This window comes from Populus euphratica, unplaced genomic scaffold (genome assembly GCF_000495115.2).
Source record: "Populus euphratica unplaced genomic scaffold, PopEup_1.0 scaffold145.1, whole genome shotgun sequence".
Taxonomy (NCBI): Eukaryota; Viridiplantae; Streptophyta; class Magnoliopsida; order Malpighiales; family Salicaceae; genus Populus; species Populus euphratica.
Genome location: NW_011500001.1, coordinates 88,088 through 104,032, shown reverse-complemented (window position 1 = coordinate 104,032; position 15,945 = coordinate 88,088). Strand labels below are relative to the sequence as shown.

At 36.6% G+C, this 15,945-nt stretch overlaps 2 protein-coding genes across 6 annotated transcripts; both read left to right on the top strand.

Annotated features, from left to right (window-relative positions):
• Positions 1-730: 730 nt before the first annotated feature.
• Positions 731-10,348, top strand: LOC105140856 (protein MODIFIER OF SNC1 1-like). Of its 2 annotated transcripts, none has more exons than XM_011047878.1 (11): positions 731-1,062; positions 2,280-2,356; positions 2,761-2,841; positions 2,937-2,981; positions 3,135-3,510; positions 5,020-5,122; positions 5,632-5,709; positions 5,877-7,185; positions 7,270-7,528; positions 7,635-9,989; positions 10,071-10,348. In XM_011047878.1, exons 2-10 carry the CDS (start codon positions 2,325-2,327, stop codon positions 9,906-9,908), a joined length of 4,557 nt encoding a protein of 1,518 aa, XP_011046180.1. In that variant the 5' UTR covers positions 731-1,062; positions 2,280-2,324; the 3' UTR covers positions 9,909-9,989; positions 10,071-10,348. The 2 variants fall into 2 exon arrangements, with proteins under 2 accessions (XP_011046180.1, XP_011046179.1); XM_011047877.1 differs by having other exon boundaries at positions 7,270-7,534.
• A 1,342-nt stretch (positions 10,349-11,690) lies between these two features.
• On the top strand, positions 11,691-15,234 carry LOC105140855 (uncharacterized). 4 transcript variants are annotated; one of them, XM_011047874.1, is made up of 5 exons: positions 11,691-11,975; positions 12,555-12,621; positions 13,217-13,350; positions 13,680-14,135; positions 14,504-15,234. In XM_011047874.1, exons 2-5 carry the CDS (start codon positions 12,595-12,597, stop codon positions 14,916-14,918), a joined length of 1,032 nt encoding a protein of 343 aa, XP_011046176.1. In that variant the 5' UTR covers positions 11,691-11,975; positions 12,555-12,594; the 3' UTR covers positions 14,919-15,234. The 4 variants fall into 4 exon arrangements, with proteins under 4 accessions (XP_011046176.1, XP_011046175.1, XP_011046174.1 ...); XM_011047873.1 differs by having other exon boundaries at positions 12,539-12,621; XM_011047872.1 differs by having other exon boundaries at positions 12,514-12,621.
• Positions 15,235-15,945: the final 711 nt, after the last annotated feature.

Genomic DNA, 15,945 nt, shown 5'->3' with positions numbered 1-15,945 from the left:
TAAAATATTTATTTATCATATAAAGTTTGTATAACCTCTATATAATTTAATTTTGGGATAATTATATTTTTTTGTATAGTTTATTTGATTTGAGTTTTACTTTTCCTTTATATTTTCATAAATTATATTTTAAAGATGTGAATTGTTATTAAACATATAAATTATATGATGTAAAACGTAATTTATGAAAGTCTAAAGGGAAATTAAAATTCAAATCAAACTATATAAAGGTTTTTATAATTATCCTTTAAATTTTTTTTACTGAAAGACATGTTAATAATATTTAAATATTATTTTTATATTTACTAAAAATTTAATCTGCCCAGCAGCATAATAATTATCAATAAAATGTTAATCAAAATTTTGTCTCTCGTGTTAAAATTAGATATCATACTGGATAATGTACGTGTGGAACTTGCCTCGGTAATGCTCTATATACGAATGCAAATTAGAATACGTGTTGTGTAGACACCAATCCGATTTGATTTCCTCATGAAATTTATACCCGACACGTGTACTCTTTTGGTTTGTAGTTTTACCTTTACTCTTTCTATATATATATATATATTGTTTTTTTTAAATTGTTTTTTAGCCGGATTAATTTTCTTTATCCAACGAGCTAACTTCGGTTATCATCATTATCCGTAATTACCAAACATTAACACTCGTTTGTTCACCATCAAAATAATCCCAATCCGTTGTATTTATTTATTTATTTTTTCGAGTTAGAGAGAGAGAGAGAGGTCCGATGTCAAATATCAGGGCCACAACCAACAAACCTTCCTCGCTTGGTCTTCCTCTTCCCCTCTTTAGTTGTCTCTCCTTTTCTTCTCTCTCGCGGATCTAAATAAAAAATATAAAACATAAATAAATAAAGCGAGCACTCACTCTTTTCAATCGTTGCTTTCTCCCTGCACGGATCTCTTTTCGCTTCCCGATCTCATACGAAGCCCTTGAGAGAAATTTCTTTCCTTTCTCTCTCCCCCCACTTTTTACTCTCCGCTAGGGTTTCCAAAAAAAAACTAATCAAGCAAAAATAGAACGAAAGGAATCAAATCTCAGGCAAGGAGTTCTCTATTTTATTGTTTGTTATTAATATGCGTGTCTGTTTGCTTGCCGAGAAATTGCCGGAAAAAGGAAGGAAAATAGAATGGTTTTTATTCTTTTTAATAAAAATTGTACTTAGCCCGTGTGCTTTTTAGTTTCTGTTTGCTTTATAATTACGATTGATCCGATTCGTTGTTTATTCGAGCGAGTCTCCCAGATTTTTCTGTAGAACATGTGACTTGATCATCTAATTTCTCTTAGCTCTAATAAATAAATAAATTAATAGTATATTTTTTGGCTTATTTTTAAATTTTCAATGGATTGTAGTTAAAGCGAAACTGTAGATTGGAATTATATCTTGCTGATAATAGAGGAACCTTTTTGCATTTTGGGTTCAGAATATCAAAAGTGAATATAAGATAGGGCGTGGTTTTAGGGTTTAGAATGTTGAGAAATCTAAATTCCGTTAATTGATCAAGTTGGAAATGTTGCAAAGAGGCTATGCATGGTAGTTAACTATTGGGATTTAGCAAGTTTTTCTGTAATGCATTATCAAGGAAATGTCGCATGTGTTACTGTCCTCTATAGAACACCCAACTCTGCTAATTCTGTTCCCCACCAAACTACACCAGGTTGTCTGCATGAGTTCTTTTTGTCCTATAGCAATCAAAATTTATGATTAGTAGTTAACCACTAGTTTTTGATGCCCAATCGATTCAATTTTAGTCATCTTTTTTTTTTTCATATGGAATAGTATTCCAGACATTTGTGCTGTTTTGTTTGTGCATTTTCTTGGTTTTGTTTGAATAAAATTTTGAATGAGTGAGGGAACAAGTGTTTAGTGGCTTTAGTGGAAATTTAGGCACTATTAATCAGTAACAGAGCAGTGATTCAAGGAAGATCCTAATGGTCTATCGATAGAAGTTAAAGAGAAACTTTAACATGAAAATTATAATTTGGATGTCAAAGAGGGAGCAATGAGTGTGTGTTTATTGGGTTTTGTTTTGTGTGGACTCAGATTCCAGAAATTTGTTTTCTATGGATTTAGATTTCAGAATCGATTCAGTCTTTTTTTGTGCATGCTTTGGTAGCACCCCCTTTTCCCCTCTTATTGAAGACAAAATCATGTATATCATTATTCACTGCACATAAAATGCTTACCACACTTTTACGACGGTTTTTATGGTGATGCGTCATTTTGATGTAGTTTATCTGTTTCCTTTTCTTCCTAGATTGTGTCAAAGTCTTTTGGATGACCTTGCTAAGACTACTGAATTATGACATCAAGTATGTTGACCGGAGATCGCAGGTATGTGGTTTATATGTGTTTTCATGTCCTTCAAAATAAACTATGATCTTTAAGCATGTGTTTGGTTTTGCATGGACCAGTGGGAGGACAGACAGTTTTTTCTCATGGTGTTGATATTACCCCTCTAAAACTCGTGCGATATTGGCTTAGAGGGGCATTACCATTTTATCAAGATTGTTAGGCACACCATACATCATAGAATCCATGCATTTTTTATATTGCATTTGACATTTTCACATTTAAAAGTGTTGTGGTTTGATTTGGCAGCGTGGGCATCTTTATTTATGTCTTACGTTTGTGCTATTGGCAGCTTCCAATCTCTATGTCTGAATGGTTTTGATCTTGAAATTATTGGGTATAACCAACAAATTTATGAATTGTTATCTAAAAATGAGTGTCTGCAGATATGCTCCTTCAAGAAGAGGTGGCATGACAAGTTTGGGGAAGATTGCTGTTCCCAAACCAATAAACCTACCCAGCCAAAGGTATTAGGTTTCTGCTGAATAAATTGTGGTTCTGTATGATGAGGCTCTTGGATTACCTCCAATAAATTTTTATGTTTCCTCTCTGATGTTTCAAGGTTAGAAAATCATGGTCTGGACCCGAATGTTGAAATTGTGCCCAAGTGAGTAATTTATCTACCTTCTGGTGTTTTGATGCCCTTTTCCGCTTCTCCTGCCATTATTCTTGTTTTTCCTTATGAAATGCCTTTTTTTCTTCAGTATGAATGGATGTATATAGCTTGACTTGATCCTTAATTGCTTCCTAAACTTCACAGGGGTACCCATAGCTGGGGCACTAGATCATCTTCTTCCACTCCTAATGCCTGGGGTTCTTCAACGCTGTCTCCAAATACTGATGGTGGTAGTGGTTCACCAAGCCATCAGAGTGGTCGCCCCTCATCTGGTGGAAGTGGCACTCGACCATCAACTGCAAGCAGTGATAGAACCCACGATCCCATTGCTAGTGCATGGGGTGCAAATTCTAGGCCATCTTCAGCATCAGGAGCTTTGACATCAAGTCAAACATCATTTACATCATTGCGTCCTTGCAGTGCAGAAACAAGACCTGGTAGCTCGCAGTTATCCCGTTTCGCTGAGCCCTTATCTGATAATTCAGTGGCTTGGGTTGCAACTGGAACAGCAGAAAAGTTGGTATGGTTTCCTTAAAGATCGCCTTTTATATCATCTCATACTAATCACTTTGAAATTAAATTTTTTTGCTCATGTCATCAAGAATTTGCTTGGATAATTATCATCAACATATGGAATATATTTTTGTTTATGTAATGTTTGCTGGTGAAGTTTGTGCATTTCATTTTTGGCACTTTCGCTGGTATTGCAGTTCTTTGTACAAGTGGGCAGTTTCTACCGAACCCAACCTTTCAAACAAATCCTGAAACCAATTAGTGAAAGGGAAAATAGCATCAATCAGGCAATAGGTTTCTGAATTGCCTGAGGAACTTGCTGCTAAATGGTGTGTAGTAGGCAACAGATTCTTAAATTAGTTGATTATATTGCTAGTAATATTTAGAATGGTAGCCATGAGATATTAATGAAAATTGTAGAGTTTTTCTGTTTGTAAACCCTGCAATAGCTCACTGGAATTGATTATAATAGGACCTTCTAAGTCATATAGAGGATTACATTCATTAAAAGGTATTGTAATTGAATGCATGTGAAGTTCATTGTTGGTTTGAATGACAATTTGTAGCTGTACTTCCTAAAACCTCTCTTATCAGGCTTCTTTAATACATTTGTTGAGTGCTTTCGTCTTGTGTTATGAATGCATGTTGTAGCTTCCTCATGTGATCTCTTAAATTACAATTCCAATCAATGAACTCAGAATTCTTAGATGGGCATCCACATGCTAGATTGTAATGGCTGTAGCTAGAAATCCCCATGTTTTCGCAGTAGAAATCCATATTGATCAGTTAAAAGTTATCCACACAACAAGGTTATGGCTTCCCTACTCATTGGAGAGCTATACATTTTCAAATTGTTATTGATCTAATGCCAATACATTTATCTACTCTCTGTAATTACCAGTTTTTTTTCCCATACATGTCTGCAAAGGGTTGCTTGTTATTGTAAAAAACCTTTTTTTTACTCATTGATTGTATTTATGTAATAATAAGATCCTTTAACCAATTTGTCAATGAACACTCTTTGTGGAGGATGTAAAACGTTATTTCTATAGAAACTATAGAATGGTAGGTGTTGCAACATGGTAATTTTAGGGTTCAAGGGAAAACACTTTAAAAAGATGGGGAATAAAGCATAATTGGATTCATAATTGAGTGTGCTGTGTCATATTTGTGTACAACTTTTCTTATGTTATTCGACGAAGAAAGTCTTAGTCATTTACATTATAAATTGTGGTTATTATTATGATATCTTGAAGGAATAGTAGTTGATACAAGGAGAAAGATGGTCCAAGGAGGTTAGATTTGGTTTACTGATTAAAAACATCGGGTTGGGCCATTTGGTCTATGTGTGGGCACAGAATTGTTCATGTAACGCACATTCTATGTGCTTGACTGTTCCCAACAACCCAAGCCAAGGCCAAACTAAATTTTATTTGGGTTTCTTGGATTTGCTTTTGCACTTTTCTATTATTAACTTGACTTGCCTTTCTTAGTGTTATAACTGCTATACGTGCAGGGAGGGACATCCTCTAAGAATGAGGGGTTTTCTTTGACTTCTGGAGATTTTCCAACTCTTGGTTCAGAGAAAGAGCACTCTGGAAAAAACACGGAGTCCCAAGGTATACTTATGTTGCATTGCCCTTTAATACTATTGAATCATGATAAGAATTTGTGCTCATTCTATGATTGGTTTATTGCTTTTAGACCTGCAGTGCTTCTTACAGTGCCAAGAAAACTTCCTGTCATTGTTTTAGTCTTTTAATCACATGTAGCTCAATTTCCTTGGTAGGTATCACCAAATTGTATTCAATATTTATCTAAATGGCACGCTGATATTCCAAGATCTTATATTTATCAAAGTAATGCTAATTGTTTTGATTTTAAAAAGCTCATGTAAATTTTATTTTCTAGTGACGATCAGAGGGAAGACTTCTTGAATTGGCAATTTTTCTTCATCTTTGGCATCAGTGAAGAAATTTGGATGGCCAATCTTATTCTCAAATAATGTTCACACATAAGATTTATTCATATTGATGCTGTAGTCTATTCTAATGACATGTCTCCCTTTCATGATCTGTCAAATACATAAATGATGATGTTAATTTCTTTATGAACTATTTAATTGCAGACCATGATTCTTACAGTCGTCCTGGTTCATCATCGGGTGGAGTAGCTCCGGGGAAAGAGAGTGCTGAAAATTCTGCAGGTTTGCATTTTTGGTGCCAGACACTTATTTCTTATAGGCATGCTGCCGTGTCTTTCATGATGTAATCTTGCATGTTTGTGTGCATTCCTTAAATGTGACAATTGCCACTGCCAAGCTAAATAAAGATAGTCATACTGTTTTTTTTTTTTTTCCCTTCAAATTTTCAGGTGATGCTTCTATAAACACAAATGCAAAGATGGAACCTGCAAATTCTTGGAGAAGAGAGAATCCCATGAGTGGTGAAGATGGGTCGAGGCCTAGCATGGAGAAGTGGCACCCTGATCACCAATTGTATCCTAATTCTAATATTCGCCCACAGAATTATGATTCTTGGCATGCCCCCCCTGTAAATAATCCTCCAGGTGGTGTTTGGTACAGAGGACCTCCAGGTGGTCCACCTTTTGCGCCGCCAATAGCACCTGGTGGCTTTCCCATGGAGCCATTTCCTTATTACTGTCCGCAGATTCCACCTACTGCTCTTGCCAACCCACAACAAGGTCCTCCACCAGGACCTGGACCAAGAGGACCCCATCCAACAAATGGAGACATGTACAGACCCCACATGCATGATGCGTTTATGCGTCCAGGCATGCCATTTCGTCCAGGTTTTTATCCTGGACCAGTTCCTTACGAGGGCTATTATGCTTCTCACATGGGCTACTGCAACTCCAGTGATCGAGATATTCAGTTTATGGGAATGGCAGTGGGTCCTGCTCCATATAACAGATTTTCTGGTCAAAATGCTCCTGATCCTGGAAATTCCCATGGAAGGCCAGGTGGATATGGTCCTCCTAGTGGTCACACAATGGTTCCAGAACAACTGGAATCTGGTCATCCACAAGATACTCGTGGACCATACAAAGTTCTTCTGAAGCAGCATGATGGTTTAGAGGGAAAAGACGAACAGAAGTGGGATGACATGATGGCAACCAATGCATCATATCCTGGGAAGGCAGACCATCAAAGAAAGTCATCATGGGAGAAGGGCTGGAGTGCAGATGAGAAGAACAATAAAGAGAGGAATACAAGAAGAATTGGCGAAGAATTTTCTTCCGAGGCCAGTGGCAACCAAGGAGGTGCTAAAGTGAAACCTCTTGAACATATAGGAAATTGGAAGGCAGCTGATGACAGTTCAGTTAAGAAACTGGAACATGCAGCATCTGGTTTTCCAGAAGTTTCAACCGCCCCAAAGGATCCTAGTCTAATCCGGAAAATAGAAGGTTTAAATGCAAAGGCCAGGGCCTCTGATGGAAGGCAAGAAGTTAAATTTGCTTCCGGTAGGGAGGAGCATAAGAATAGATTACAAGGTGGTAATGCCAGGTCTAATCACTCTGCAAATGAAGCTGGTAATAGTTATGCATCTCTTGAAAGAACTCATGTCTGTGGCATTAGCGACGCTGCTTCCCATGAAGACCGCATTTCTGCTGCAGATAAGAGCCATGAGGTAACAGATGCTATCGGAACAGCAAGCTCCAGGTGTGTGTGTGTTTTCCTGCAGGCTTTTATTGACAATGAATCTGTTATTCCAATGGTGGACATCACTAATGTACAATTTCACAGGAGATCAACTCATGGTATGCATGGGAGACCTGATCATCATGGTAAAGGGAGATTCAGTACCCAAGAGGCTGAAGGGTGGCGGAGAAGATCCCATGTTGCAGACATGCCGAGTGTATTGTCGTCTTCTCATTTTGAAAATTCTAATGTTCATAGGCAAGACCATAGTCCTACAGAGGCAACTGAAAAGTCTGGGTCATATCATCAAGGGAAGGATGATGGAGAATCTGTGCTACCTCACCCTGATCCCAGTGATAGCCAGGTGCAAGTAACACACACACACACACACACACCTTTTGTTGTTTTTATAATTCCTTTTTTTTTTTTTATCTATCAGCATCTTTATTTGCTATTGTTTTTTTAATCAGCGTGCTAAGATGAAAGAGCTAGCCATTCAACGGGTTAAACAACGTGAGAAGGAAGAGGAGGAACGTGCTAGAGATCAAAAGGCCAAGGCACTTGCAAAACTGGCAGAGTTGAATAAGCGGACTAAGGCAGCGGAGGGTTTAAGCGAGGTGCTGCCAGGGATGCTGAAGGCCACCCACAAGGAATCTGTTGTGATACATGACCAATTGGAGCCATTGCAACAGGATGTTAGTCGTGCTGATGGTGATCACCCTGATAATGCCCCACAGACTTGTGACAATAGAGCTTCCAAGCAGAAGCGTGTGAGCTACAGACAAAAGCAGAATGGTCCCTTGGAAAAGACTTGCAATGATAAGTTAATGACTTCTATAATTGAGGCACCAAAAAATGCTACTGATGTAGCAGCCAATGCTCCTGTTTCTACCGAGGGTGCAAATGAAATGACCACAAGCCCTGAATCGACTTTGCCCATCAACCCAACTGCCATGACCGAGTCTTCAGTACATCATGGTAGAAGAAAGAGCAAAAATGGAAAGAACAAGTACAAAGTGGAGGAGGCATCATCTATGGCAGTAGTTGTAACGGCAACCCTATCAAAAGAAATAACTGCTATAGACATTTCAGTTGAAAGTAGTAAGTCCAAGGCTTCTGAATATGTGTCAGATCCAAGCTCCCAGACTGATTCTAGAGATGGAAATCAGTCTTTGGATCAACGCACATCATCACCAAATGAAGAAGTTCAAGGCAGAGTAAATAATCAGTGGAAATCTCAATATTCTCGCAGGATGCTGAGGAATCCACAAGCTAATAAATCATCTGAGAAATTCCAAAGTGGTGATTGTGTTATCTGGGCTCCTGTGCGGTTGCACAATAAAATTGAGGCTACTGATGAAGCCAGTCAGAAGACTCTGGCTGATGCCATTAGTGAACCCATGAAGAGTGATCAGCAAGTGCAGAATAATAGAAGAAATAAACGGGCAGAAATGGAAAGATACATTCCGAAGTCTGTAGCCAAAGAAATGGCTCAGCAAGGAAGTAGTCCCCATTCAGCGGTGCCATTAATCAATCAGATTACACCAGATGAGACTGTTGGAAGACCTGAATCTCATTCTCTGGGCAATGAAAGTTCTCAAAGCTCTGCCACAGGTATGGGAAAGGTAGTATCCATTTTAGAATCTAAGAATGGGGATGGCAGGCAAAATAAGTCAGGAAAAAGGTATGGATCATGGCGCCAACGGGGTTCATCTGAATCAACTTTGTCTTTTACAAGTAAAAATGTTCAAACATCAATTGAGCATCAAGTCCAGAAACCTGATGTAAGTTCAGCGAAAGAGCAACTGGGTCATTCTGATGAATGGAGTGACTCTGATGGTTGGAACATTCCTGAAAAATCTGAGGTGCCCATCACTGTCCCTGCTATAAAAGATCATGGTGCAACAGCCAGAGCTAGGCGGCCATCATACAGGGGACATAAAGGCACGGGATGTAGCCATGATCCTGATGAGAAGAGAATTAATACTGGGGACGCTGAAAAGGTTCATGTCCAAACTTTAGGTTCAGAGATGCATCAAGCAGACTTGGCTGCAACTTCAAAAGAAAATTGTGCTGTTGGGGAACGACTAACATCTCATTGGCAACCCAAATCCCAGCCAATTTCAGCAACTAATCATCCAGGAAGCAGGGCCAGTGGTGGTCAGAACACAGGCTCTGAAGTTGGTAGGGGTAATAAAAAGGATTCCACTTCTCAAAATGGTATGCCAGTTCTGCCTCAACCTGGCAAGGATATTGCTGCAGAGGCCCAGTCCCATCCTGATGGCTCTCTGTCTGCAAGGAGCAATTTGGAAGAAGATCCTAGCACTGGGCATCAAGAGGGTAAGAAGGAAAGGAAGATAGCATCACATAAAGGACATCTGGCTGAACCATCTCCTTTGAATATGGATTTTCAACAACGTGTGTCTTCAGGGTTCCGAAAAAATGGAAACCAAAACAGCCGCTTTGGCAGAGAGCATGATTCTCGTGGTGGCGAGTGGAGTGGTTCTGGTAAAGATAACGAGTACCATAACCATGAAAGGCAGAGACATAATTCACATTATGAGTACCAGCCAGTAGGGCCTCAATATAATAACAAAGCTAACAATGATGAATCTTCCAAAGATGGTTCTCATAATTCAGTTGCAAGGTCCAGGGAGAGAGGTCAGAGTCACTCAAGGCGTGGTGGGGGGAATTCGCATGGGCGGCAACCTGGTGGTGCTCGAGGCGATGCCAATTATGATTAGGGGTGAAACTCTTGAACGGGCTCTGGTGTGTCAAAAAACAATGCCTCCAATAAAAGTTTTGAGATGATCTCTCGCACTCAGGTATTTTAGTCAGGTAGCAGTCATTTTCAGTTGTAAATAATATTTGGCTCGTCATCAACTGATTGCATGGTAATTGAGCAGGGCTTGGAGCAAACAAAATGGCATCGCAAAAAAGAAAAGAAGAGATAGAGAGGCAGGCAGGCAGGAGGCACTCGGATATGGTTGATTTATTTTCTTATTTTTCAAATGTATTTGATCAGAACAGTGTTATTTTGTCGCAGTGTGTTTGCTGTGGAACCCTAGATATGTTTTGAGCGGTGTATCTAGTGATCAATATTCTCCTTCATATGAACACTAGAAAGAATGAAGTAGAGGAGCTTTTCTGGTTCTCCCACTTTATCTCAATCTTCCATTCTTTAGCATGTGACGTGCCCCTAGATTTATTCATGTTTTTATTAAGATGGTGCCGTTTAGTCTCTGCTATGATATTTCTAATTCAAATTCTACTGTTTATATTTTCAATCTACATATAAATGTGAGATGGTTAAGGATCTCAAATTAATAGGTTCTTTCTTGTGATTTGGTTCTTGCAAGTGGCCGAATGATGTGTTCATGATATATATATATATATTACATGTGGAATTAGTCTGATTCCAGACAGCTAGTTAGTAAGAAACGAGATTGAATTAGACAAGTGGGAGCTTATTGCATTGGACGAGTAACTATCTAGTTGATTCTCTTTATTCTTCGGAGCGACGGTTGTATTTCGCATTCCAATTGTTTGACATGCCAATTTCTCCATCGTGGTTTCTACTGTGTCCGACACTATTCTAGCTTTTGTGATTGCGGATTAGAAAAAAGTAATTTTTCAAAAAAAAAAATCTTAGTTGCAGTTTTTTAAAAATAAATTTTTAAAAATGTATTTATTTAATTAAAATAATGGTAAGATAGATTTTTACATGTAAATAAATAAATAATATATTATTTTAGCATATAAAAAATCAAAATTTAAAACGAAATTATATCCAATATAAGAAGTAGAAGCTATTTGCCTAACTACATAATTTTTTCTCTATCAATGATAAAAAAAAAAAAAATCATAACAATACAAAACAATTTATTAGTATCCTCCTATCATAATATAAAAGCATTTGGTGATCATAATATCAAGACAATGAATGACATCCTCGTCCAATATTTTGTAAATAAAAAAAAAGTTTATTTCTTTATTGATTATAGAAATAGTTATTTGTTAGTTTTATAAATAAAATAATTAATTTATGCTAAAAACAATTCATTTTATAGTATTTAATGTAATTCTATTAGTTTTATAAATAAAAATATTAAATATCTTTATGTTTATCGAATTGTTTATTTATCTCATAAGTTTCTTGAGAATCAACTATTTCCAAGTCATGAATAATAACAAATAATTTGTAATTTTCAAATTTAATTATTAATATATTTATTTTCATAAATAGAGTGATTTTCCTATTATGATGAATTTTGAAAATATTTTTATTGAAACTTATTTATCAATAATTATTTTATTTATTTTCCAAAAACATAAATTATTAATTAATTTATTTAATCTGTACCATAAATAAAATATATGAAAAGAAATCCAAAAGAACGAAGGGAAAATGCGGGCGGGGGACACTGAGCAGGCCTAAGTGGCCCGTTCTATAAAGGCCCATCCAGTAGTTTTTCTATCACTCTTAATATTATTTTATTTCAGTTCTTGTATATTCCCATTGGGAAAAGGAAAATAAAGAACCGTAGCCAAAAACCTCCTCACTCACTTTTTTATGGTGCGGTGCGAAATTGATTATCCACGACCACTGTTAGTCTGTTAATAATATATAGAAAAAGAAGCCCCCTTTATAAAAATTCACCAAGGGAAGAGATACGGAAGAGATACCTCTCTTTCTCTCTATCCATCCATAGGAATTCATTCAGATAACAGAAGGGTTTCTCTTTTTCAATCAAATTATCACATAAAGGTTGTCTTTCTGTAGAGCTATCCTCATGAATTCATGTGGGCAGGTTAGCGTGTTACTATCAAATTTCTATCTTTTTCTTTACTTGTTAGCTTCAATCTGTTCTACCTTGCTTTGGTTAGGGTTTTTGCTTTGTGGGTTCTTTGCTATTTGGTTGCCATGAAAATTTCTGGGAAAAGCTTGAACCTTCTGCATTTGCCTAGTTTTTATGTGAATGTTAGAGATGCTGTGGCAATGTTTAGCTTATTTGTCTGTTTGGTTGCTACTCAGAAATTTGAAGGTATAAAAAGGAGAGGAATTTGAAGTTTTTGGGTTTTTGGCTAAAATAATAAAGCGAGGTTAATTCAGATAATTTGAAGGCATAATTCAACTTGTTCTTTTTGTTTATTGAAGCTAATGACGATAGAACTATTGGTGATTCAGTGCAAAAGAAAAAACAAGCAAACTTTTGTACTTTCTTTTTCCTACGGTTTCTTGCAATTGAATGGATTATGAGTGTTTTTGATGCCTCATCCTAGTGATGCCTCTAATAAAAAATTATCTTTTTTTCGGCTTTGCTGATATCTTTCTGGTTATTTTTTTAGCTTTGAATTGAATAAGGCATTGTTGCTTTGTATTGAATAAGGCGCTGTTGAGTTAATGAGTGGGTGCTTGAAGTGGAGAAAATGGCATTGGTAACCCATCAGATGCAGGTACTTATAAAATAATTCTGTGCAGACCTTGTGCTCTAAGAGTGTTACCGTTTTCTCCCCCCTGTTAGTTTCAAGTCAACCAGGCCTTAATCGATAGCAATCAAATTATCATGTCATTTTATCAATTCTGCTCTAAGGGAGCTTTATCAGTTGTCGTTTATTTTTCTTTTAAACTTGAGGGTTAGAGTGTTGATACATGTCCCTGTTGGGTTTATGGAAGTTCAATCAGTCATTTGTGTGGTACACACAGCTGTGTTAATATAAGATATACTTAAATTGATGATGTAGTGGATGAATTACTCTGCTAAAATGCTCTAGGTAGCTGAGATGATTTATTCTACTGTTTTAATTGGTTTTCCTTCCATGTTTTTGAGACGTGAAATTGATAGTATCTTGTGCTTGTATCACAGCAGTTGTACTTGCCTTGTTGAAAGTGTTTGGGTGCATGTGAAAAAAGCTAAATATATACGCTCACCCATACTATGCTAGTTCAAGTTTGTAACATCATATTTTCACATTGTTTTGCAATCTCCATTGTTTAGCACTCTTATATACTGTAATTACAACATCATATTGCTTTGTCTGCTGCACATAGGGTTCTTATGCAACATTTCCTTCGAGGCCTTTATCTTGGAGCAAAGGGGTGAAGTTGAAGCAACGTGTAACAGAACTTCAGATGGTAGGGAGAAAAGATATGTGTTTTTCAGTAAAACACAGTCTTCGTTTAAGGTAAAATTTTCCTATATAATTGAATTCATGATCAGCTGCTTGTCTTTGCAAATCCAAATTGCTTGATATTGGATTTTACAGTCAGTTTTATTTGTTTTACTTTGTTCTGAGAAGGATGGTACAAAACTTCCTGGCTCTGGCTGATTACTTATTGATGTGCAATTCAAGAATATTTCTTGGTTAATGATAATTTGGAATTTTATTTTTCTTATGCTTCTCTATCAATGGACTATGTGATTGGCACAAACTTGTCCTTTGAAATTAATTTTGTATTCTGTTTATATCTAATGAATTTCAAGCATATAGATTGAGCTGCATTGTTTCCACAGTGCAGGGGCTTTCTCACATGGACCCAAAGTAAAGCTCTTGAGAGTTTCAGCTTTTAAAGGCAGTGCACAAAATGATGAATCAGGAGGCAGAGCTAATGGATCCAAAGTTTCAAAAAAATCTGTTAAACTTTCTTATGTGCCAAAAGAAAGTGGAGAGACCATGATGGACTCTTCGAAGGTGCATAGTATTCCAGTTTCCTATACTTCTGAAGCAAATGAAAGAATTGCAGGATCCCCTGCTATTAATAAATTATTCAAGAAATGGCTCAGCATGCTGCGCACACAGTCTCCAAGTCAAGTTGCGGATGAGATTCTGGAAGAAGGACCTCCTCCAAGGGAAGACTTGCAACAAGCTCAATATACCACCCAAAATAAGGAGAGAGTTGATATTGTAAAGTCAGTTTGGTATCACTTCGTGAGCCTGGATGCAACAATAAAGATACCCATACTGACATTGTAAGTATTATTGCTTCTTCCACATGGTCATTGAAAAAATAATTTTAGTCATTACTTGTTCTGATGAAAAATATGGCTACAAACATAGATCAAAGAAAAAGGATTCACCATTTAGCCGACTCAACTGCTGTGAAGCAATGAGGTTTTGTTGAATTATTTGTCTGGCAGAAACAGTATTCAATTATCTTTATCAACTGAGCTCCTTTTGCTACATTGATATATGATTATCTATTAACAATACAAGAATTCTTCCAATGCTTGACTTCTAAACGAATGCATTATGTAAGCAGGTCTGGGTTTAGTTTTTAATATTTGTTATTTTCTTGAGAATTTTCTGGTAGCATCTAACTGCATTGCTTTGTTTTCAGCATTCCTTTGTTCCTGGCCGTCAATGTGATGTATGGGGCTGGAGTGTCAAGGGAATTGACTCCATTGTGGATTTTGGGTCCCCTTATTGTTGCTTTCTACATCAAGTTACTCCAGGGCTTGTGGGCACTCTATGTTTTCAGCTTTAGGCAGACAATTAAAGTTATCAAAAATGTACCTACCTACTATCTGGTGGCCTCCGGCTATATCAGACAAGGGAAGCTCAAAGAAGACATACAAGCTTGTGTGTTGCAACCTTTGCAAAGCTTTAAGAACTTGGACCGCAAAGAGTTTTCAAGAAAAAAGATGATGGAATTGCAAGAGTGGTTGATGGAGAAGTACCTAGATTATGTGGAATCTATATGGCCCTACTACTGTAGGGCAATCAGGTTTCTAAAGAGGGCTAATCTGATTTAGATTTGGTAATGTTAAAATTTTAGGCGAGGGCAAAGTGTCGAGGTTGGAGTTTCTTTGGGAAAATGTTTCAAGAGTTTTGAGATTTTTGAAAAAGTGCTGGCCAATCCCATTTTAGCTGGGCTTCTAGTATCATCAGGCAAGTCAAGGATCATAACAGAAGCTGATTTTTCTGATTTCTGTAATTTCATAGGGCATTCTTGCACGAGATTCCCGTCATCTTGTTCCTTTTTGTATTATGTTCTTTGAGGTTCCATAGTAGCATGAAAGTTTTTCAACTCTATTATTCGGTTATTAATGAGAATTTGTATGTTTTCAATAACCTCTATTTTTTTTTTAAAAAAAAAAGAAATAGAAATGGTAGTATGGGATAATTTTCCTTGGTTGTCTGCTTGTCAGCGCTTTGCTGCAGCTATGGATTTTGAGTTGTCAAGAACGTTCCTATGAGCTTATTTTTGAAAACATTAGGGATGTTCTCATAACATACAAAGCTAACTTGGTTGAAGTCTAATACTGGGCAAAAACAAGTCTTTTGGAAGGAAATTTTGAGTGACGTTTTCTTAGGTGCGGAATTGACAATGCCATTATTGTCCAAACATGCTAACCTTTAAACTTTCTGACCTGATTATTTATATAGGCTGAGCATTAAATTAACTTTAGAGGAATGGTCACAACATTGACCAATTTAAGTTGATTTAATAGGATAAAGGCAATCCAAATAAAAATATGAGATGACATTAAAAAAAATATATATGACATATTTAACTATTTTAATTTTAATGAAAAGATATAATAAATTTCTTCCTTTCAACCTAGGTTTAACATGAAAATTACAACTTGAGTTATAAACATAACCATAATATATTTACGTGATTGATCAACTCATTTTTGTTCCTAACCCCTATTTTTTCTTCAATTGAGTTATCTTTGTGCTTGGATCAAATGAAATTCAGGTCTAAATTTAAGATTATTATTGAATAATTAGAGACTAAATTAAAAAAAATTACTAAAATATACATGAGATTCATGA